The sequence below is a fragment of the Taudactylus pleione genome, unplaced genomic scaffold (genome assembly GCF_031769625.1).
Source record: "Taudactylus pleione unplaced genomic scaffold, aTauple2 ptg000203l, whole genome shotgun sequence".
NCBI classification, from domain to species: Eukaryota; Metazoa; Chordata; class Amphibia; order Anura; family Myobatrachidae; genus Taudactylus; species Taudactylus pleione.
In genome coordinates, this window is record NW_028284605.1 from 9,964,664 (window position 1) to 9,990,812 (window position 26,149).

The 26,149-nt window shown below is 43.8% G+C and overlaps 1 protein-coding gene across 2 annotated transcripts in view; it reads right to left on the reverse strand.

The window, feature by feature from the left end:
* Positions 1 to 2,155: 2,155 nt before the first annotated feature.
* Positions 2,156 to 26,149, reverse strand: part of LRRC75A (leucine rich repeat containing 75A) — a 398,941-nt gene continuing 374,947 nt past the window's right edge. For both annotated transcript variants that reach the window (XM_088477814.1, XM_088477813.1), the window contains one exon: positions 2,156 to 4,971. In XM_088477814.1, coding sequence (XP_088333940.1) covers positions 4,452 to 4,971 — 520 coding nt within the window. In that variant the 3' untranslated portion in view covers positions 2,156 to 4,451. The remainder of the gene's footprint in view (positions 4,972 to 26,149) is intronic.

The window sequence follows — 26,149 nt, forward strand, 5'->3', positions numbered from 1 at the left end:
TCGCCACCCAGGAACGCCCAATACATTCTGAGCCGCCTTCAGATACCATGTGTTTGAATCACTACTGCGACTCCGCGCTAACAATCAGGACGCAAGCCCGCTGCATTCGGCTTAGAATCAGGCCCCTAATGCCAACATTTGTTAACAAAAGTGGAAAAAATGGGGAAGAGTTATTTTTATTGGAGATTACAGAGTATTCTGTGTAGATCATTTGTAAGAATTTCAGAATAAATCCATTTTGATTCCATGTTATAAGAAAACAAAATGTGAATATAGTAAAAAAAGAGAGAATACCTTTCATAGCCATGTGCTCTGCACTACTTCGTTACTGTAAAAGCTGAGGTATATATTTTGCCTGGTATCGATAGTCCTGTTAGTGCATTCTTCATTTTCTCAGGGCATTATTATTATGGAAATAGGAGGGAAGTTTCAACACTAGGTAATTTAGCATAGAACCACTTTGCAAATTAATGCTCTTATATTATTTTGTGTGAAAATATCAGCAATTATTTAATAATTGATAAATGTTATGTATATATATATATATATATATATATATATATATATATATACACATACATACACACACACAAACAGGTTAGAATGCAGCGGCACTCTCCTATTGATATACGGTCTGGTGCCCTTCAAGGAGCACTCTGATGAAAATATTGAAATAACATTCAAATATTGGTACATGCAGCTACCATCTCTGTTTATCTTTTGAACTGAGTGCCGTTGTCTCTGCTATTGTATGTATGCATACATATACATTATATATATATATATATACACATACAGTATATATACAGTTTGTGAACCCTTCAGTATTGTCTATATTTCTGCTGAAATTTGGCCTAAAACTACCTCAGATTTTCGCACAAGTACTAAAAGTAGATAAAGAGAACCAAATCAAACATATGAGACAAAAAAATTAGACATGCTAATTTTTTTTTTAGGAAAATGATCCAATATTTGGGAGTGGCAAAAGTATGTGAACCTTTAGGCTTAGCAGATATTTTGAAGGTGAAATTAGAGTCAGGTATTTTCAATCTATTGGATGACAATCAGGTGTGAGTGGACAACCTGTCTTTTTAAAAGAACAGGGATCTATCAAAGTCTGATGTTCACAACACGTTTGTGAAAGTGTATCATGCCACGAGCAAAGGAGATTTTTCTGAGGACCTGAGTTTGAGTTGAGGGTGATTCAATAAGTTAACAAGACCTCTCACGTGTGTAATGTACAATATTTCATTCTAATTTCCCACCAGGCCAGAGCGGGTAAACCACTGCTTCCCCTCGCAGCCATTAGACTGCACCCTCATATCAGGCATACTGTCCCAACATCAGTTGTAAGATGTTGGGGCTGGCAGAAACATAGACAAACATTGAGGTAGTGTGATCAGATTTCTGCGTCTAAAGGGCACATCAGCAGCTGAAATTCATTGCCAACTTGTCGAGGTGTACGGTGGTAACATCATGTCACAGATACAGATTTGGCTTTGGTGCACTGCCTTTGATAACGGCAGGACAGATATTCAAGATGAGCAGAGATCTAGCCGCCCAAGCACGTCCACCACAGATGACAATTTGTTCCGCATTGACGATATGATTAAGGACAGATGCATTTGAGTTAGCGATATTGCTGATGAACTGAACATCTCAGTGGGTACTGTGCACAACATCGTTCAACAGCAACTGGGGTACAGGAGAAAGTGTTCATGCTTGGTACCGAAACAACTCACAGAAGTTCACAAATCCAATAGGATAGGATTGTCTCTCGTGCACCTGACGTGGTATCATGAGAAGGGAGTGCAGTTCTTGCAGTGTATTGTTACAGGCGATGAAACATGGGTGCATCATATGATACCGGAAATGAAGCAAGCATCCATGACTTGGAAACACGCATAGTCCCCACCTTCAAAGAAATTCAAATCAACTCCATCAGCAAAGGAGGTCATGACTTCTTGTTGATTTCCTCACGAAGGGAGATACTGTGAATGTCCGCTATTGTGACACAGCTGGTTGCAAAGGGCGACAAAAATGACCTGGGTTGTTGTGCAAAAGCATTGTGTTGCTGCATGATAACTCCAGGCCATACTCAGCGAACTGCAAGTGAGTTGTTACGGAGCTACCATTGGACCAGCCTAGCCCTGACCTGGCACTGAGTGATTTCCATGTCTTTGAACAATTGAAGAAGCACCTGGGTGGAAGGCGATTCCCAACCAACGGTGAAGTTCAGCAAGCTGTCATGTCCTGGCTTCAGGTGCTTGACACTGATTTCTTCTATCCTGGGATAGATGCCTTGGTGTACCGTTGGAACAAATGCTTAGACAAATATGGGGACTATGTGGAAAAATAATGTGTACCAAGGCCATACTATTAATTATACATATATGTATGGGTTGAATAGAGTTTACGCAGTGAGAGGTCTTGTTACCTTATTTATTGAACCATCCTCGCATATATGTATATGGTAGGGATACCAATTAGGACATGGGATAGAAAATGTAGAGCAAAAAGTCGCCGATAGAAGGAATATGGCATTGTACAATGTGAAAAGAGCATGAAATTGGACAAAGGTAACGAGACTAAACTGTATTCAACGATTACCTTTATTGTGTTACACTAATGATAACAGCAATAAAATATTTATCTGTCCATTTCCACGCAATTTTCGATATATGTATATATATATATATATTTATTTGGGTCAGAACTGAATGAACTTTAGCACTGAACCCTGGCACAAGATGACCATGTCCCTTCATATTGATTCCACACTTACATATGGGGTCTCATCTAGAGTTGAACGTGCATCTCTTTTTTTTGTACGTCTATACTGCATGTGCACATCATATACTTATATATATGTGTTATGGTAATGTTGCCTTGCATCTACTTATGCCTGGAGAGAAGCAACGGGGTCAGGCCAGCACAGACTGAGTATAGTAATTGTACCGCAACTAGACTCATGTGCAAATACACTTTTTTAGGAGGCCTATCTGTTGCAGTTGCTGGATGAAATGATGACTATCAGGAGCACTAGATAACTGCTACTAATGGTAATTTTAAGTATGTGAAGTGGAAGCGGATTACTTAATTGACATTGCCATTTGGACTACTGCAGGAAAAGACTTCCATGTGATACTTAAAGAGGAAAACAACAGATCATTGTAATTAAATTTGTAATTGTATGTTGTGTTTGTATTTATGAACACTGTATATTGGAAAATTGACTTTTGCATATATTATTAACAATGTTTAGACAGTATTCCCTCGTGTCTTATTATATTGTGAATAAATAGTATTTAGAACTAACACTGCCAAACAACATCTCTATGCATTGTGTTCTATGCCATTATTGTTGTTATTAATTATTAGTATATGCTTGGTGCAAATACTACTATTTTTGAGCTTTTTATGTGCATCTATTCTCTATGTATGTTCTGAGCATATCTGCGTTCATCTCTACATGGCCTCCATAGTGTACAAGTGCCATAAAACTAGCACTTCACACCATCATATGTTAAAAACTGCTATTATGTTTGAAATAGAGATTATATAATAATTATTGGGTTTTAGACCTAATAATTATAATTTGTTATTCACCGCTAGTTGCGGCAATAACAAATTTTGGGGGATACTTAATTTTTGTGGGCCCACCCCCTTCCCAAATGCAAAAAATCTTATTTGATAAAAAGACCACCAAAATAGATTTGTTTTCATCTCTATTTCAAACCGAATACTACCCGGAACACTACCCTACTGCTCGGCTATGCTGAATTGTATATAAAAGTATATAAACTGCTTATGACTGAATGCTTTTTAGTGGTACTACATATAATTCATTAGTCCTTTATTTGTCAGTTTTAACAAATATAAGAAAAAATTAACCAGTTGTGCCAAGATTTGGCTGAACCCTAAAGGAGCTACAATAAACGTGGCATTATATGATCTAATATGTCTTTTTAAATGTGCAAATCCATTGTCTGTTCAGTATTCAACAGAATATCTTGCAGAAGGGTTTGGTACTAAATGAATACTGATTTATGGATTTGCTGCATAAATTCTCTTTTTTTCCATTCTGACTAACCTTCGGATCAGTATGAAATATAATCATTATAATCTTCAGTAATTCAGAGCTGAGATCATAACCTAATAAAATAAACTGTCTGAAAGAATCATTTGGTTCCTATAAAAATGTTTCTCAAATACAGGGAGAAGCTCAAAATCTCTGGACAGATAGTGTAGATAAATAAAGTGCCAAAATGATCGTATTTGCATTTTGGCAAAGGCTAATAAACATTTGATACAAAGTCACAGTTAGGACAGCAGACACTCTGAGGGTGGGTTCACCTTAAAGTGGCTCTTAATGACATAACCTACTAACAGCCTATTCTGCAGTAAAGTATTTCAGATTACAATGTCACTTTACATTAGGAAGCATCTAGTTAACTTTGTGGCTGAGAACTCTTATCTTCTAGACCACTAGCTGTTTGTTCATCTTCAATGTCTGTTGATGCATCTTGATTCTCTAGGTCACTTAACTGTCCCTCTCCAAACTCTAAAATAGTTGGCAAATTCCCCTGTTTCGGACAACGCTTCTTGAGGCTAACTAAAAAAGGCTGCGGCAGGGAGAAGATGTCCACATTATTGCCAAGGTCAATCCAAGTTATGCTGGGGAACTTCTTGAGGTCCTTCAAAGCTTCAGTAATTTCCCTCAGGATGGCTTTTGTCAAACGGTTTCCATTGAGAGCCAGAGTGGAAAGGTGTGGAAGGGCACTGAGGACAGGCATAAGATGTAGAAACATTTCATCTGTGAGTTCAGTAAAGCAGATCTCCACATTCTCCAACTCTTCTGAGTTGTGCTGGAGATAAAGCATCACCCGTTCCAGGTCCTTCATGCTCAGTGGAATTCCAGAAAGATCTAAAGTGCCACCTTGAGGCTTTCCGGCCAAAATTGCTTTTAAGCTGCAGGAAAAAATAAGGAATCATATTACAATATAATCAAAGTAACCTCAATGATTTATAAGTTACATAGGGGTAGATGTACTAAGGGGTCTACTGTATGTACTAAGCCTTGGAAAGAAAGTGGGCAAAAATAAAGTACCAACCAATCAGCTCCTAACTGTGACTTTACAGGCTGTGTTTGAAAAACTACAGTTAGGAGCTAATTGGTTGGTACTTTATCTCTGTCCACTTCTCTCCAAGGCTTAGTTCTTAGACCCCTAAGCCTTGAAGAGCGATAAAGTGGAGAGAGATTAGTGGGTCTAAGTACTAAGCCTTGGAGAGTGATAAAGTGGAGAGAGATAAAGTACCAACAAATCAGCTCCTAACTGTCACTTTACAGGCTGTTTGAAAATTGACAGGAGCTGATTGGTTGGTACTTTATCTCAGTCCACTTTATCCCTCTCCAAGGCTTAGTACATAGTACATAGACTCGAAAGGACCAAACACAGCCTGTGAACTGACAATTAGGAGCTGACTGGTTGGTACTTTATCTCAATATTATCTCTCTACAAGCCTCAGAACACCTCGCCCATATTAAGAAAAAACTTTAAATAACTAGTGCTTTAAATTGACAGTGCAGCCAGGGCAGTTACCTAGCTACATCACCAGTGTAAGGGCACTGTGGCACAATGTGAACTGAGGTGTATGTGTTAAATAAGTAAACAGGGGGCACTACAGCGACAGCATACCATATTGACAATTTAATTGGTATGGACCCCCACAAGTTTGTTGCTTTGGGGTCCCCCACTTACCTTAATCCAGCCCTGCAAAAAACGACATATTAACTGCTAAAATGTTAATCAAAAGATATCTTACATTACCAATACTAGTATTTGCTGTAAATCTATATTTTTATAAAATTTTATTTACATAACTTTTTCCCCCATGAGAATGATTTAGTACATATGCAATGTAAGCTGTACTTACTGTACTTTACACAATAAATGACATACTTTTGAAAAAGCATTTCAGGGAGATTGTGACAGCAACACCTATGAGCGCGGCGGTAAAGTGGGTGTGTACTGCTACATCTGAGAGGCGTGTCATAAAATTAATTTACATCCAAATGTAAACGAGCCCCAGAGCAGTTAGTAAGATTTACTTATTGATGAAAACACACTGATACTTTTCAGAAAATGCATGTAGCCATAAGGATCACTGGGCCTGATTCATTAAGTATCGCAACTGCAACAGCGCTCGCAGTTGACTGATTGTTTCATACTGAGCATGCGTATGCATTGCGCATGCGCGAAGGCACCACTGCGAATGCAGTGCGATAGCTGAGACCACGCAGAGTCACCGCATAATGATTGACAGGCAGTGAGCGTTTGTGGGTGGTGACGAAGGGGTAGTCGGAGAAAAGCAGTCGTGCCGGACTGTTTATACACCGTTACATGACCGTGCATAAATTAGCCATTGAGATGGGATATGCAGCTTGAGTACTCACTGCATGCAACAAGGTTAGCAACTTCTAAGTAAGGTCAGGGCTGCTGCAATTCTGCGTGAGGGACCAATGGTATTTCATGTTACCGATGTCTATGAAGGTTTTGCAAAGTATTACGGATGTGAGATAGCGGTGGTGGGAGGCAGTGGGCGTCTCTATGCTGGCAGTGCGACAGCATTGCGATTGCAATCATTAGCATATTTTCGCAAGCAGCCCTGCGTGTGATTACAGAGCTGCGATCGTAATAGCGATCCATGATGAATCCGGCACATTGTGCCTTATAATCAATGCAGGGAAATGATTCTGATGATCCAATTTGAATGTATATATTTCTGGGTTTTTTAAATATAAAATGGAGGTAGGGTGCAATCAGGGAGATTGCTGCTATTTCAGGGAGCCCCCCTGACAATCAGGGAGAGTTGGCAAGTATGAATAAATGATAACAGGCTATTGATGGCTTACAATGTGCTCTCTAATCTATATATATCTTATCTATGTCAACGCAAGTAGCATTTTCAGCGACTCTGAGTTTTAGCTGTGTTAAGATGATAAATGAGGCCTTTTGACAGATTCATTATTGGGACAGACACAATAGTAAAAAAAAAAGAAAAGCTTTAAACACAAAGGTGCCACAGGAAATGACTCCTAATATCCCTTCATTACCATTATTAATTTTAGCTACGACGTGAGTTTTTAAATTGGTTAGAGGCTGGACTTTTGTGTGGTGTTTATTTAACACAGTTGGATGCACTGCGCAAATATGTGAACGTCACACAAATCTCCAGCCTTTTCTGATTTTCCCAACTCCCTCCTGTTTTTTAAATCGTCTACTCTCCGGGAACATCTGTGACACTCCCTGAAGAGTAGGTCAATCTTCCGCATCCTGTCTATTTCCAGTAAAATGGGCGGGAATGGACATGGCGATGAGGCGATTCCGAGAATTGTGTCATCTTGGCCACACACGCTATTCACAAAGCCGCATTTCACAGGTGGGGCCTGATGATCATTTGTGCCCGGCCTCTCAGTGATCAGCTGCATCTTTTTGAATTTTTTTAAGGTCGGCAAGCATGAAGTGCACTGAAGTCGCTGATGCAAGAAATGATTTGCATTCTATTGAGTGAGCTTTGTAAATGAGGTCTTGCAACAGGAAAATTTCATAGCTTCGCGCTCTCCCAAAATTTCCAGGAGACTTAAGATTTCAGGGAGCTATCCAGGACTCCAAAGAGAATAGACCAGCTTCCCGAATCTGCCCATTTCCCCAGTGAAATTGGTTATCCGGGAACTTGATGCCGCAAATCACCACATATCCTCCATCGCCCTCATGTATGTTTCTATTCTACAGAATGTACCAGACAGCTATAAAAATAAATAAATGTGGGAAAGTAAGGTACCCTTTAAAAACAGTCAGCATGGTAGTGATACTTAATATCTATAGAATACTGTATGAAATGTAATTTTTGGAGTACATTATACTAAAGCCAAACAAACTGTAAACAATTATTTGTATTACTAATGCATTTTACAGAGCTGCAGTAATCTGCTTGGAAAGTAAGAGGCTTACTTGTGCATTGATAAAAGTGCACTATCCACAAAAAGGTTTGGCATTGGCAAAGTGCATTAAAATAAGGAGTAGTCATGTACGTACGTACGTACGTACGTACGCAGGACAGCATAATCCTGTTAGAGTAGAGCTAAGCTGGGTTGATTCAAACACTAAAACGGTTGTGTTTGTAAACACTGATAAAGCAGGTCAATGTCTAGAAGGCTCTATACCTGACACCTGGTCCCACATCACTTAAAGTACACGTGCAGTAAAAAACACAGATATTGTAAATATGCGCAGGGTTTATTTAAGATGCCCCTTTGTAAATGTGGTACTTTGGCATTTACCATTTTATGTATATTAAAAATACATACATAAATAAGCTATATGTGTGTTTTCTATGTCCATGTGTATGAGTGCTTATATTTTTCAGGAAAGTAGATTAATAATCGTCCAAGTGAAACTAATAATTCTATACTTAAAAACACAAAAAAACTATTATTGTCCACATCATGCAGTAAAGCTGCGTACACACTAGACAACGTGCATAAGCAGCAAAGCGACTGGGCGACCACCCCAACCCCGCTGACGGGCTGACATATTGTGCGGCCCGTACACACTAGACGATCTGGAGTCCGACCACCCAATATGTCGGCCCTTCCGCATCCAGCTGCATGGGGTCGTCAGCCGCATCGTCAGGTTGACCTGCATGTAGGACCGACCTGACAATGCGGCTGACGACCCCACGGAAGTGTGCCCCAAAGACTTGCATTGTTCATAGGTCAATTAGTCTAGGGTGGCAAAATTGCAGGCTACTCCTCGTTTCAGTCTTATCAAATGTAGAAAATCTCTATATTGACTACAATTAATGTTTTGACGGAGGTAAGGCTTGTTTTTGTCCTTAATACATGTAGTTATCAAGGGGGTAACCCCATCAGCATTCAGATTTGTGCTGTTTCTCCTAAACCTACAGTATTTAACAAGGATCGGTGCGATATAAATGAATAAAACTTTTATTTATTAAATAAAGCATTTTTTCAATTCTGAATTCTTTTAAAATTCTTTACTATATTTTTAAACATTCTTTTATTTTTTAAAAGAAGGATTCATAAATAGTCTTCTTGATGTCACCAACCTATCTGACCACATACTGTAAAATGATTTTTTTTTCTTCTTCCACAATTGCAGCATGTACAATAGTGTTAATGCACCTGTCCTACACATGTCTACCTACATTTTATTGCTCTCCTCCAGGAGACCTTGGAGAGGGAGGATTCTGTCAATTAACGTCATCATGGCCCCGCCTCCCACTGCAAATTGCTGTAACCTGCATCACCACACCAGCATCAAACACACTTCAATGAGATACTGTAGGCAAATATTAACGTTGTCTATTGAAGCACCTGCCATTGATGGTTTCTGACCACTGGCAGAAAACCATTGATGGTTGAACCAAACGTGCACTGGAAAGAAGTTCATGGACGCACAAGTACTTAGAAGAAACAATTAAATTGTGATCCATCAGGGTCCTGTCATTGTTGCTAAAACCAATGAACATCGGTAGTAAACTATCAATGTTATTAAACCATCAATGGCCATCCCTAGTAAGTATACTCCTCCAAGATTCAGGACAGAAAAGAGAACACACTTGGTTCTATATGTTGTATAGAGATAACTCACAGCTTTGGGAGAATCAGAAGACACAGGAAGGAAGAAGGTGCTTCGACAAGTCACTCACATTATCAAGGCCCGCCCTGCTATTCCTATATACAGGGCGGGTCCACTGTATATAGGAATGACTTCACTTTGGAAGCGGGCAGTCGAGAGTGGCCTCCGGGAGACCTGCCCACTCTTCCAGAAGTCCGAGAGAGCCACCAGAGAATTTACTGGAGAGTTGGCTAGTATGCTCCATATCCTCTAGGTGTGCCTTCTTTTGTGTCCTGAAAAGTCAAGCAGGGCTGGCAACAGAAGTCTTGGGGCCCGGTACACTGATACCTCTGGGGCCCCCTTGCTTGACCCCTCCTCGAAATATTCCTCCCCCGCATGTGCCAATACATGTATCACCAAACACAAGACACACGTGTGTATATATATATATATATACATACACTAGCTAGGATACCTGGCGTTGCTCGGGTTGAAGACTAGACCCTAAAGTACACCTGCAGCCTTTTTTGGTTTACATTGACCTCGTCTAATACCCCATTCCATTCATCCTGAAAAAGACCCCACTGTTTGCTATCATGCATGTAAACAGTAATGCACACAAGGTGGGCCGGTCCATTCAGGGCCACAGAGGGAGGCCAGGTTGGTAGCGGTTTCCACCTATGAGCTCAAACCCTTTGGGGTGGTTTACATCTACCTTACCAAGACGTTGGCTATGTGACACAATGGTATTCTGATGTAAGAAATTGTTTCTAATTATTTTTAATAAAAAACAAAAGATAAATTCTTGTATCAGTATCTAATACTTCTTTCTTGGGTGACATTTTGGTGTGAGGGTATATATTCATTTCTTGAGCCAGCACTCCACATTAACAGAATGACACCTGCCCTGGTGCCCTCTGAAGTATAGATAATACTTAATGTACAGGTAACAAAGGCAGCGGCACTCACGGGTCTTGTAAGAAAGAATCACAATAACCAAGGGAACATTCGGTTCATCGTTTCAGTCGCTCAGACTTTTATCAAAGACTTTTATCTTGATAAAAGTTTTAGCGACTGAAATGTTGAACGAACGTTCCCTTGGTTGGTGTGATTCTTTCTTACAAGACCCGCGAGTGCCGCTGCCTTTACTACATATATATATATATTATTATCCTTTACTTATATGGCGCCACAAGGGTTCCGCAGCGCCTAACAAGTACAAAAACAAAGTACAGAAACAGTACATAAAAACAGTTGAACAGAACAAGAAAACACTAACATACAGTATAAGACATTGCAGGACAAGTACGTGGTATATAAACATTGCTGCAACAGTAGCAGGATGGCAAAGGTCAAGGGTACACAGCATATATATATACAAACATACTGTAGTTAAAGTGATGTTTATGTTCAAGTAATTAGATTTTTTATTAAAATCATTACAGACTGTCACAGTTAAACTGTGTGGTAAGGCTGCCAGGGCCCAGGAGGGAATCACCACAGACGGGTGTCTCATGTCTGTAGGGACAGCGGTGGAGCTGCAGGCGGCTGCTGCTATTTGTAAATACCCCCTGACTGAGTATGTGACAGTGTGCCCGGCAGGAGGCAGTTATCCTGCTGGGCTCAGGGTTCCGTTTCTTGTTTCTCTGACCCTCAGGGCCCATTACAAGTGTCCCCTTTGTCACTCCCTTTCACCGGGCCTGAAGTCAAGAAAAGCAGATTAGCAGGTCTAGTAATAATCTCCATTTTCTTGTCCAATCTTATGGTCGCTGTTCTGGATAGATAGACTGATTCTGAGAATTGAATTGTAAATTGTTAAAAGTGAACAATTCTCCTTTTAAGCCAATCTGAATACTTTTTAGAAAGACATTTAATCATGCTGACAGCTAATCATCCCACTCTTTTTGTTGTTGTTCATATAATAATTTTCCTGTTTCGTCTGACTGCTTGCATTTTGTAATTGTTAATGGCTTTGAGTCCGAGAGTGAAGAACCCTACCGTATAAGCGATTATCATTATGATTATATAAATGTATCCCATTACAGACTCCCCATCCTTTGATATAGTCAATGGAGAGCTTATATTTTCAGAGGTAATCAGTCACCCCTTTATCTGCATTGTCAGTCTAACAAAGAAAGTATAACAAGTGTGTAAAGAGGTCAGCGAACAAGGATTTATAGGAAAAGGCAAAAACATCCAAAGAATACATAGCTGTTGTATATATTGCATTTATTATCTATAAAGGGATCTTTTGATGCTACAGAGCTATACAGTAATTACTAGAGATGTGCGCAGATCTCCATTTTTGGTTTTGGTTTTTAGTTCTAAGAGCCCTCTTTATCAATCTTTTTTTTTTTTACAAAATTATTGTGAAATGGGTATTTTTACACCATTTTCACATTATTTTAGTATCACCTAAATGTACTAAAAGGCAAATAGAGTAGAATACAAAAAATTAAACTCCAAACCCTAATTATCGCATTCAATCATCTCATCAGTAAACTGAGTCACTGTGAAGTCCCTGTAGCATCCTCAGTTTACTGCAGAGATCAGATGAACGGGGCACAGCCATCATATGACTGGATCATGGAGGAGCTCACTTATCACCTGAATGGAAGTAAGTGTATGCTGAGCGGGGAAAGGCAGGGTGCGGTGGGGAGGAGACGATCGTGGGTGAGGTTTCGGTGAGAACCGGCGGCACAATGTGAGGGTATTTTTTGCGAAGAATATACTGAAAAGTGTGTGAAGAGGATTTGCAGTAACAGAGCTTTTACCTCAAGCTCTGTCCATTCATGCAATATTTGATACATCCTTGCAATGTATTCAAATATCGTATTGCGAATCTTGGCAATTATATCACATCACATCCACATCTGAGTTGCGGATTGTGATAAATAGGGTCCTTCCTGATGATATGACAGGCTTTCCTCCTATTTCCTCCTGTCACTAGAAGCCTCAGCTCAGCATGCATGACGTGTGGGAGTGATAGGGTTGAACCAAACAAAACCTCTCAGTCTGTCTAAAACTGTCTAAAACACTTCTACCACGTCACCACTAAGAACACAAAAACAGAACATTATTAAATACATTTAAAATGATAAAGAAAGGATAACAAGTTGTATAAAAAGGCTAGCAAATTGACACACACAAATTGAAATGAAAAAATAATTTAATAAAATAAACCGAATAAAACCTGTCCATAAGACTCATGTACCTTTCCATGTAATGGGGGAAGAACAAAATGCAGACAGTTTCTCAGAAGCAAATTGATACCCAAATACTGACAGTTTTCATTACCTTTTTAAACTGTCTATCTTGCTCCCGTCATTCCATTTCTCTCCCCCTGACTTGCAAAATATTGTGTGCATGCTAATCAATTGTCCACAAAATTCCTCAGCACCGTACAAAGCAGTAAAATAAACAGGGTATACATAGGGGATGCAGTCAGGAAGCCGACGGTCGACATGCCGACCGCCGGCTTCCTGACTGTCAAATCCCGGCAGGGTACTAATGACAGGTGACGAAATCCCGGCACCTGTCATTAGAATGAAGGTAAGCCAGGCCCGGGCGCGGCAGCCTGCGTTGCGTTTCCGGGCACATGGGGGGACTTAGGGCTAGGCACCCCCCGGGAGGGTTAGGCTAGGGAAAGGGGGGGTTAGGCACCCCCCCCGGGAGACTTAGGTTTAGGCTGCATGGACGGGGGGGTTAGGTTTAGGCATTTAGCTGGGGATTATGGTTAGGGGGAGGGATAGGGTTAGCATCACTTATTCAAATCCGCTGTCGGGATCTTCACCCCTGCCGGCCTTGCAACATCGGCCGGTGGTAATACATACCGATTACCTACATAGGGGATGATTTTGAGTTGGGAAAAAAGGACAAAAGAGCAAGTAACAAGGGGATAAGATATGGGGGCTGAATCTGAGTCAGATTCAGTCGTGGCTGCATCTTTTGCAGCTAAAGCCGCTACAGAATCCTTCCTTGATGTACATCCGTGTTTACAAAGGACTTTAGATGCTCCATCAGTCACACCGGTACCTGCCCTATGGCAGGTGCAGTTTCTCCATCTGGCCTCCTACGTGAGCAGTTCAGCGCCTTTGTACACAACCACTTTTAACAACACATCAGAGAATCGCCTGCGGCGCTCCCATAAGATGCAATATCTCCTTGTGTCATGTATGCACACTGAGCCCAGGCTATCTGTATCTATCCCACCCCCCTCTCAGCGCTCCGGGTTGAGACACCCATGAGACAGCAAAGAAACTAATAGTTGAGGGAGGGCTCCCGATCCAAGGCATACCTGGAGGATTTCCAAAAAAACCCAGATTTTATCAAATTTCAGAGGACATTTTTATTTTGTATACATAAAATGCTCATCAGTCACACTATTATGCACCAGGTCCATCCAGGCAGAAATAGTAGTAGCATCACCTAGCTATTCATACTTTGGCTAACATAAAAAAAAACATTAAAAAAAAAGTTGACGGTAGTGATTCAGAAATTCAGCAAGATCCAAGCCAAATAGGCACATTTTAGGATCCTATAAGGGTATTTTAATCTCTGTCTTCGTCACACTTGTGACTAAAAACCAAAAATTAGCAATCAAGGAACAGAACTACAGTAGATACCAGAAGCCAGAATCAGAGGTTCCATGTATTGGACAGGAGGTAGAAACTAATGTGTTTATTTATTAAAAAGACAAAAAGCCCTCTCTCCAGCAACAAACTGTGTTGATGCTAGGGCTAAACCCTGTACATCGAAGGGCCACCACTGGCAATAGGAGTGCTATCTTTGCAATAAGATTTACCTGGCTGGGCTGCTCCTGTCTCCTTTCCTTCCCCTAAAACCACCTTTGAATCCCACATGCACCTGCCATGGTCATGATTCCCTCACTTGACAAGTTTGAAGGTATGAAATAGTATTGCAGATAATCAGAAACCTGTAACTGGAAGCAGTGACTGCAACATTTTCCAGTATATTTTGGGGGTCATTCAGACCAGCTCGCGAGCGCAGGACGCTCTCAAGCGGGTCGATGTTGCCCCACTGCGCATGCGCACGACGGAGGGAGCTCCGTCGTGCGCATGTGCGAGACACGGATAGCGACGGGCTCTCCGTCGCTCCGGGTCTCGCACCAAAGGGGGCGTGCTGTCGATGTTGATTGACAGCACGCCCCCTTTGGTGGGCGTGCCAGGGGTGTGGCTGCGAGACGGAGGCGTTCCCATGGGAACGCCTACCGTCTGAAGCCGGCCCCACTGACATCACTAGTGATGTCAGTGGGAGTGATTTTGGCTCTGATAGAGCCAAAATCACTCCAGGGCTTGCGGCAGCGAGACCCTACCGCAGGGTCTCCGTCACAAGCCCGATGGTCGCGATAGTCTTGACCATCGCGACCATCATCATGGACGCTCGCATAAGCTGTGGGTGGTCACCCACAGCTATGCGAGCGTCCAGGAGGACGCTCCATTTTCATGGAGGAGGGCCCTGATTCAGAGCGAGCGCTCTGGTCAGAGCGTTCGGCTCTGAATCAGGCCCTTTGCTCCTTGACACAAAGCTACAGTGACTATGAGGTCTATTCGTCATAAACTCCGTTTTTGCAATGGTACTTTAAATTCTGTATCACTGCAATGTGTATCCATCCAAAGCCATGAAATAGCCTTCGCCGTAAGTGCAGTGCTCTGGAGAAAGGCTCCAAGGCATTTAAGTATTGCACATGTGCAGGCTAGAGAGTCTATACATAGCCATTAAAAAAATTAAACTGAAACAAAAATATGTACTTTTCATGTGCGAGAAGTAAATGACACACAGTATATCTTACATGGACTCCACACACCAAGTATGCATAGTGCCATCCCCATAGCAGGCAAGAGGACCTCTATATAGAAAAAATAATTTGTAAGATGGATTTCCTTCCCTTTCTCATTCTCCTGTTCGACAAGCAGCAATAGGGAAAAAGCATAAATATATTAGATTGTGACACACTTCACCGACAGGTTGTATACAATTTCAACCAATACATGTTGAGGTTTTCTGTTGCAAAAACTGGAAGATCTGAAAATAGAAACCACTTTAACTAAAAGTCAAAATAAACTTTTTCATACCAAAATCCATTGCATGTCCATAACAAAAATACACGTACAGTATAGGACCAGCTACAGAGTTGGCGAATGATAATCCAAAGCTGTGTTCACAGAAAAAATTTGCATATTCGCCCATATAAAGAGTTGCTCACATCCTGAGATATGGCCGTTCCTATGTGTACAAGGGGTTTTCTACTAGTCATCTTCATCGGTGTTTACTTGCACTTCCCCTATAATAGGTGCAGAAGATACGCCTGGAAACAGGAGTATTTACTCTTACATCCAGCACTGCAAAGCCTGCAGCTGCATCAATACGCTCTCATTGAACTTTGCCTATTTGAGAATGCCCAGTTACAACCTTGTTACAGCCCTCTGGTGGTAAGTTGGGATTGAAATGCATAAGACTCTGCATTGCCTGTATTTGCATGCGCACAGTTCAACTCAGTGCAACTCAGCATCAGCACCATAAAATCTAGTCTAATTTACAAACCAGCACAAATGCAGAGGAGAAGCACTTTTAATGAAGTGGTAATGCACCTTTTTGTCCTTGACCAATTAGTTCTCCACATCAGATGACAACTTAACATGCTAACCTAAGCACATGCCCATGAAAACAGGAGCGAATGTGAAAAATAGACCCACAAAGTCACAAAGGGGCATATTAATCAATATGCTCCTAAGGCTGCCCAACACTTTGGTATCTGACTGACCACAATACCTACCACTGGTGATCCAACACCACTGGTGATTCCAACACTAATTTGGTATCTGACTGACCTCAATCCCTACCACTGGTGATTCCAACACTAGTTCAGCCGGCTAATTAGTTCAGCCGGCTGAATTTTTACACTGCAAAGCTCTTACACTTTGATACAGTGTGAAGGGGCCGGAGGGATCCCTCTTCGCAACCCGGATCACCTTCCCATAGGAAGGATCGGGGCTGTGGGAGACAATGCAATAGGTTCCTGTGGTCAAACTCTGAAAAATTTTACTTTTCAGAGTTTGATGAACGAAGGTGCCCATCAGTGCCAGATTACAGATGGCCTAAGCCTACAGATGGCCTAAGCCACTTAAGATAAGGGGTCAGCCCCCACTCCTCCGGCCCTCCCCCACTTTTCAGCAGTGCCCCCACTCATCATCCGGCCCATCCTCACTTATCGTCTGTCGTACTGTATAAGGTTACAGTAATCAGATGGGGAAATGTTAGTGGAAAATTAGAATACTAGTAATTCAGTATTAGAAATGTTGAAGTTAAAATACTGTAATAACAAAATGACCCAAGAGCCATGTGACTTGCTGTCCTATTTGAAAAAGCACATCTATGGCCAAATTAGATGTAATATGGCAATTTGCCACTTCCGCTGAATGACTGGTATCACTGGGGCCTGATAGTACCATTGGAACATAATTACATCAGGCAAATATCAATGATTTCATACATTTGTAACATTATCATAATTAGACTGACATTGTTTTACCAACTGAAAGTAAAATTTGATGTTATCAACATAGAGATAGTACTGAAAGGATGGAACAGTTGATTAATCTGCTCTGGGTACATATGAAAATTAATACAAGACAGCGCAGCACTAGACCATTGAGGACTCCAACTGAAAGCATTAGTGAAGGCAAAATATAGCCATCAAAGGAGATGCTGAAGCAGTGATTGGAGAGGGATGATAAAATTAAGATAAGAAATTATCCTTATAGAAAGAGCTCAGAGACTGGACAAGAAGGAGATGATCAACTATGTCAAAGTCATGAAAGAAGTTCAGGGGAATGGGTAATGAATAGTAATCTTCAGCTTTTGAATATAGATTAGAATAGGTATAGTAAAGTTATACGAGTGCAGACCAGATTGATGGGTGTCAAGCCGAAAACAAGTACTTTCTCTGAGAATCAAAAACACCAAACAGTTGACAGAATATGTAAAACAAAGACTAAAGGGCCTATTCATCAAACGATAAATGACCCGTTAACCATGCGGAGACGCTAGTTTCCCGCATATTTAAGTTACTGAGCCATTCACTTTGGTATTCAGCAAACTCCGAAAACTGAAAGTTTTCGGAGTTTGCTGCCGAGAACAAGCTGTTCTCGGATCCCTGCTCCTTCCTATGGGAAGGAGTTCCGAAGGGGGATGCGAAGAGGGATCCAAGCGGATACCTCCACTGCCTCCTCACCAGCTCCTCAGCGGCTTTGTGCATGAGTGACTCAAGGTCACGCATGTGTAGCTGCGACGACGGGGAGCAGGTAAGTAACGCAGCTACATCTGTAGCTGAGATACTAACCACGGGGACAAACGCTTTTTTCGGAGCTGTTGTCCCCTCACCGGAGCAATGATGAATTGCTCCGGTGTCACGTTTCTCCCGCTGCGAGTTGAATACTTAGGTATCTCTCGCAACAATTTCAAAACTTCATCGTCGGAGGCCATACGGCCTTTGATGATGAATAGGCCCCATAGGGGGAGATTTATCAAACCTTCTAAAAGGGATAAGTGGAGATGAGCTTGAAAAGTTTCAGAACCTCTGAACGAAATGAGTCAATGTTTGAATATAGGTTGCCGCACCAACATGGAAAGGATCTCAGGGCCTGACTGACTACCGATCGCAACTGCGATTATGCACGCAATCGGCCAATTGTTGCGTTCTGCGCATGCATCGCAGTGCGCATACCGGCCACTGCAACCGGGACTGCGCTGACCCATCGCAAGGTGATTGACAGGAAGTGCCGTTTGTGGGAGGTGACTGGGTGGTCGGCAAAATGCAGGCGTGCCAGTGCATTTGAACACTGTTGCATGGGCATGCATAAACTATCCACTGCAATGCCATATATAGCTTGAGTACTCATAGCGTGCGATGAAGTTAGCAATTCCAGAGTAAAGTCACAGCTTGTGCAAGTGTGCGTGAGGCTGCGATGGTACTCAATGTTACCGATGGTTTTGCTAAGTATTATGGATGTGTGTAAGGTAAAGTGGGAGTCCTTATGTTGTGCTGCGACGGCATAGCGATTGCAATGGATTAGCAAACTATCGAAGTGAGACTGTGGACCTCATTCAGACCCGCTTGCAAGCACTATGCGCTCCCAAGCGGGTCGATGGTGAGGGCCTGCGCACGCGCAGCGCTCGCACTGCGCGTGCGCAAGCCCTGGAGTTAGTGACAAATGCACTCGCTCTGGGGCTCGCTACAAAAGGGACGGCTGTCGATGTTGATCGACAGCTCACCTTGTTTTGTAGGCGGGGTGGCCGGACAAATGGAGGCATTCCTGAAGGAACGCCTGCCGTTTGTAGGCGGCCCTACTGATATCACCAGTGATGTTAGAGCAGGAAGCTATCTGGGGCTTGCGGTAGACGAGAACCTACCGCAAGTGTCTCATCGCAAGCCCCGATGTTCGCGACCATCACCTAGTCACTCGCTAAAGATGTGGGTGGTCACCCACAGCTTAGCGAGCGGCCAGGAGGCCACCTTTCAAAAGAAAAGCAGCCACCCTCATTCAGAGCGAGCGCTCGCTTTTTGCGAGCGGCTCTGAATGAGGTCCTGTATGTGTAATCGCTATTGAAATCGCAGTTGCGATCCGTAATGAATCAGGCCCTCAGTACTGCCATATGATCTTTGGATATAGGAAAAGTCTCCGACACAGAGAGGATCTCTGGGGGTCATTCAGACCCGCTCGCGAGCAAAGGACACTCGCAAGCGGGTCGATGTTGTGCGAATGCGCATGCAGACGACGGAGGGAGCTCGGGGTATCGCACCAAAGGGGGCGTGCTGTCGATGGTGAGTGACAGCACGCCCCCTTTGGTGGGTGTGCCAGGGGCGTGGCTGCCAGACGGAGGCGTTCCCATGGGAACGCCTACCGACTGAAGCCGGCCCCACTGACATCAGTAATGATGTCAGTGGGAGTGATTTTGGCTCTGATAGAGCCAAAATCACTCCAGGGCTTGCTGCAGCGAGACCCTACCGCAGGGTCTCGTCGCAAGCCCGATGGTCGCGATGGTCTTGACCATCGCGACCATCTTTTTGGCCACTCGCATATGCTGTGGGTGGTCACCCACAGCTATGCGAGCGGCCAGGAGGCCGCTCCATTTTCAGGTAGGAGGGCACTGATTCAGAGCGAGCGCTCTGGTCAGAGCATTCGGCTCTGAATCAGGCCCTCTGTACAGAGAAAAGTAACTTATGTTCATGGGACTCACATTACTGATCCACACAGAGCATTACCATGTGAAAAGCTCCCAAAAGATTCAGGGCCTGATTCAGAGCCGGACGCTATTTGCGCTCGCTCGTTCAGAAAAAGGGGCCGGATATTTAAATAGAGGGCTCGCTCTTTGCGGTCTGTTGACGCCTCTATGTCTGAACGAGCGAACGAAACATACGCTCGCTATTTTTTATAAAACGCCCCCTGGCCGCTCGCATCATCTCCGCTATTTATTATATTAATCGAGTACATCGAAAGGCGTATGAACTGCTCGCAGTGCTTGTGGTTGGATTTTCCTACCGCAATCATGCGAGCAGTTCAGGCTAAAAGACAACCAAGTGACGTGGTCGATGACGCTGCTTTGTTAATTATGCACACCCTTAAAACGCCCATTTTGACCGTTTGACACGCCTGCATTCGGATCACCACTCCCCGTTTTCAAGCACCTTCCCCTGTTACCACCCACAAACGCCTCATTCTGTCACTCAAATTAGCAGGTATTCGCTATTTTGCGAGTACACAATTTCCGACCGCAATGAATGGTTCGCTCATGCGTATTACAACCCATATGCATGCGCAGTTGTGCGAACATCGCTCGGAGCGGACGAGCGGCCGCTTACGAGCAGCTCTGAATCAGGCCCTCAGTCTACTGATACCACTTTCAGACAAATGACTTGGAAATTTCCCTGCTCAGAACAGCATTTTCTCTTGAGACCCCCTTTAACACAATACACCTGAGACCCAGGAAACTCCCGGGTCGATCCCTCACACAAGTAACAGCCAGGGCTGCCAGGCTGCTCTCATGTCACACTCATACACACACATATATGTCATACACACACGCATATCACACTCATACACACACATGCGAGCACCTCTTCTTCAACCACCAGACCACACAACAACGGGCAACGTCTCTGTAGCTAGTGTGCGCCGGCTGCTTCTAAACACTGCAGCATGGACCAGACACCTCTTTCCATTCCATCGGGTACTCGGTCTTTACCCTTTGTTTTAAGGGCTGTCAAACCACTGACTCCTCTCCCCAAATCCAGCGCTGTCAGTTTGTTTGCTATTGTGGGAGGATGCTGCGCCACCTGCAGGCAGCCCTGTCCCCTCCAGGAAGCCCTGAACGGCCAGTAGCTGCAACCCTGGAGTAAAATCCCGGGTCGCACCAGTCAGACTTAAACCAGTTGTCTACCCGGGATAAAAGTCTCGGGAAAAACCCTGATCAATAGCAGGGGCTGTGATCCCAGGTTGGTGCCTTTCAGACATTAGAGTCCCGGATAGTTTGGCTGAGCCCTGGCAAAAACACTGGATTCTCGATATATCTGAAAAGGGTATAAGTTAGGGCTGCTAATAACTTATACTGCTTCTATATTCAAGTCTACAAAATATAAAGCAAGGAACTGATATGAATAACCCCGCATCTCGAGGACAACGCCATTGAATTTCAGTCATCTGCGCTACAAAGTTTTGAATAATTTAGTACTTAGTTTATAAGAATACACAATATATAATTTCCTAACAAATTACCAAGAATAAAGCTAAACTGTAGGGGCTCCGGGAATTAATTACTAAATTGGATGAATATTATTTGTTGTTCAAAAATCTTCTTAATTCCCTAAAATCCGCTAAGAACAAGATAACAGATGAGCCACATGGGAAAGCGTCATTACTATTACTAAAGCTAAGCAATGGGAAGTATAGTTTTTAGCAGTTTGGACAGACTTCAACAGTCTTAGATTAAAACACACTTAATTCTAATAATATCTGAAATAGGTTTGGTAAAAAATGCAACTATTTTTCTAATGTTGTCATATGATGCTAGTTAATTAGGGGCCTATTCATTAATGGAGACCGAGTTGTGGCGGTGGATACTTAACTACAGGAGCAATTGAGTATTGATCTGGTGCAGGGACAGCAGTTTCGAAAAGCAACTGTCCCTGCAATCCCTAACACTGCTACTGAAGGGTGAAGGTCTGGGTTTGTTGTGGACCCGGGGTGGTGACAGGAGCAGACACAGAAGCAGATTTAAATAAAAAGGTGGAGTTTTTAATAAGTGATTTAGCAGACATGGGAATGGCAAAAGAAAAAGTCCAGGTTTAGCACTAAAGTGCACTTGATAACTGTGGTGAAGCAAATGGGAGAATGTCCAGATAGTGACAGGCAGGAAATGTCCAGTATGCAGGTTTGGTGAGCTGTAACAAAGTGCAGGCAGAGGTAATGACGTCCAGCTGGGAGTATGAGGCAAGGTGCAGGAAAACAGCAGGTTCAGGTACTCAGGCAGGGGAAAGGTAAATGGAGGGTGCAGGGTGAGTCCAGCAGGTTTGGAGTAGGCAAGGTAACAGGCTAGTAGCGCTTCCAGGCAGACAGGTAAGGCACAGGTACTCTCTCTCAGCCGCAGCTGAGAAACACATTGCACTGGCAATGAATGAAGGCTCTGGACCTTCCTAAATACCAGGTGCCGCACTGTGACTGGCTGGAAAGAACACATGACCCACCAGGATTGGACAGCTTGAATCACATGACCTGAGGCAAGATGGCGGCGCCCATGCCAAACGGAACAGAAACACCACGAGGCCTCAGTGACAATGTGCCTGCACAGAACCACGTGCAGCCAATGCCCCTCGCCAAACACCAGCACCGCTGCCAGAGACCGCTCGCCACAGTGACCTCACAAGTAATATCCGGTGACCACAATGCCGAGAAACCCTGGCCGTGACATGAAGTATTCTTTATTATTATTAAACATTATTTATAGGATGCCAGGATAACGGGTCTAGGTCGTCTGAAGAAACAAAAACAACGGAGGAGTGGAGTCCAGGGGCAGAGAGTCCAAGGAGGTGTACAGTGTAGCTGGTGTTTAAGAGGGAATCGGTATGAAATACAGATGGACGGGATGCCGGCTGTCAGTACACTGACAGCGGCATCCCGAAGGTTCAAATCCCGACAGGGGAATAGTGAGTACTGTTCCCCTGTCCTATTTATCCCCTAACCTTCCTTTCCTGTACCCTAATACTAACCCTCCCTACCTTGCACCCTAACCCCCCCGTTAAGTGACTAAACCTAACCATCCCCTTTAGTGCCTAACCCTAACCCTCCCCCCTTAGTGCCTAACCCTAATTCCCCAAGTGGTGCCTGAACCTAACCCCCCCTGCCCGGAGCCTAACCCTAACCTCCCCCCTCCCGCAGCCTAACGCTAACACCCCCCGGGGAGCCTAAACCTAAGGCCCCCCCCATGTGTGGCTGATACTCCCCTTTCTGCGGTGTCCTTACGATCGGGATGCCGTCTGCCAGGATCCCAACATCGGCATCCCGAGTCATGTCGGGATTTCGTCGCCGGTGTTGTCTTGGCATTCTGGATTCTGATGCCGGGGTTCTGGCACTGGAGGAGGGCACTGCTCATGGAGCTTACTGTGTAATGGTAAGCGGGGAGACGTAAGGAGTACGAGTAAAAAGTGAGAGTAATGCTGGGCACACACTTGTGATGTGTTCCCAGCACAACATTGCTGGTGAAGAGAACCGGCATGCGTTAAGCGCATACATACTTGCCGATACCAGGTCTGATGGGGTACGTGTCATGCTTCATTCTGCTGCATGGCATAATTAGCTACAACCCCTGTTGGCCCTGCAGTAGGGCTAAAGGGCGATGTCGCTAACGACCTGCGGGAGTGCGCATATCACGGGTACACACTAAATGTCCCCGATATGTGTGTACTCAGCTTTACAAGTAGTAGTGACTTACCACTGGCGAGCCGGCCAACTGTGCATGCGTTATCCAAGTTCATGCATGCGCACGGCATGCAGTGGGGAGACGGCGGAGGGATCCGATCAAATCTCTCTTTGCAACCCTGGGTCTCCTTCACATATGAAGAAATGGGGCTCCGGAAACCAATGCCATCTAAGATGCCGTTGGTTCCCGCAGGCAAACTCAGAAAACTGTTGGCTTTCAGAGTTTGATGAATATTAGGGCTCATTACTTAAAACGTGACATGACAAATAAATTATGTTAAATAGGAATGCCAGGAATAAGTTCATTATAAGGACTGACATTGAAAGTGACTTTGGTAATATATTGTAGGCCTTATATTTATTTATTGGAAAGTGTCTGTTCATTTTTTATGTTTAAGTTGTATTTATTAAATATACTGGGTAATTACTGTGCAATAACATCGGGAATATGTATATTGTATAAGTGTCGGCAATGTGTATACCGGATGGACCACTTGACCACATTCCTTAACAAAGACCCATCAGGGTAGAAACGCATTGGCGGCAGCAGGTGAAGGAAACTAGTATTCCTATTATACCACTACCAGACAGTGGAAGAAAAGAGGCGGGTGAGGGAGCCGAGGTCCCGGCTATCAACAACTTGCCTGCTTTTTCATCATACACACTCACTGCTTCCAAAGTCCAGTAAGCAGATTTGCAATCGCTTACTGTGACAGTATTCCGGCTTTTTAAGACTGCTCTAGTTCCTAAAGATGTCGATTTATAGGGGGTGATTCAGTAATGGATGGAATTGCAAAGCTGCACGCAAGCAGCATTGCAATTCCATCCTTGCCAATATGCAAATGCAGCAAGAGGTGACCGACATCCCCTGCTGCATTTGTGATCCCAGCACTGCAGCCGAGGTTGTAGGCTGGGATAATCGCGATGGTGGACGGCATCTGCCAGCTGTGTAAGCCTCAGCTTAAGCAGGCTGGTCGGCTTGCGAGACCAGGAAACTGCATCCATGGATAGAGCCCTTGGCCTTGCCACTCCCGGAAAACTGGGCCAACATGCCCACGTTTCTGGGAACGCCGGGCGTCCCGCACCCGTACCGGCCCTTAAATGCCTCTGCCTGTCAATCACGCAGGACCCATTCTGCACATGAGTAGAACGGAGCCTGAGCACACACAGATTCCTGATAATCAGGAATCTGCGTTCAGCATTTCATACCAGACCCATAGTGTGGGTATATTATCTATAATGGATGCAGGGTGTGCGGTGCACCCATATTATGTAAAATTTACCTCTCCGAGGTCGCGCGTCGGGGCTCCCAGTGCTGCTCAAACGCTAGAAAATGGCTGCCGCAGCCATTTTTCCAGCGTTTTGCGCATGCACTGTGAGGAAATCACCGGAAAATTGGCGCCGCGCCATTTCCCCGGCGATCTGAGCATGCACAATAGACTCCAGTCACACCCTAGTGCCCAGAGTCTATTGAATCTGCGGTGGCCGGCCGCCCGCGCCAGTCGGCTGCCTGAGTGAAAGGAGGGGGCCCGTGACAGGGGCTGCACACGGGCCCCCTCCTCTCTAAAGACGCCCCTGCCTATACAGTATGCCTATGTGATACCCCATAAGGATCTCATTTATGTGGAATTTTATGTGCTGCCCTGTGCTGGGGAATGTTCTGGATCTGCAGTGAGGAGGGACTCTGGGACCCAGGAGCAGCCAACTGTGAGCAGCACTACACAGCACAGGATTAAAAGTAAAACCAAGGAAGTGAGAGGGGAGCGTGACAGGAGTGTGCTGGAGAGTGCTGTGACTGAGGGTACAGAGAGCAGGGATCAGCAGCTGATCGGGGTGACTGTGAGGAGACCCCTTCCATGTAAGGCAGAAGGATAAGAGAATCTGATAGGACACAGATCTATTAAAGCTGCTGCAGCCCAAAGGAGAGGAGAGAGTGTGCATGCTACAAAGACAAGTGCTGGCATCTGGACAGGTACCCCAAGCATTACAGCACATGTCATGTGAGAAGCACCACAGTTAAGACTGAAATCAGTCAGCACATAGAAGTCTGTAATCTCAAGGCATCCAGCATACTGCTGTACAGTGAGAGAAGCCTGCAGCAGGATATACAGCAGTAGTGTATAGCACAGATCTGTGCAGTGGCCCCACAGGCAGAGACAGTGACACCATGTTGGATACCAGTAGTACAGTTCAGTATCATCTATAAAGTTTGTGCACCAACGAAAGGCTGTACAGTGAATTTTGAGTACTCCCAGGGACATAGTGCTCTCTATTGAATTTATAGTTGAACCATTCGAGATTCCGCCAACTACACCTGCAACTTCTTATATTTAGTTTAACCACCTCTAACACATAGAGGGAGCAGGTTGGCATTCATATGCTTAGTCTGAGGTTTTATTAGAAGTATACAGTATGTATAGAGTGAATCTAAGCTTATTAATGTGATATCCTATATGTGTACCTTTTGCATTGCAACAATATTGCATGTTCTAATGTTCATTTAGAATTGTC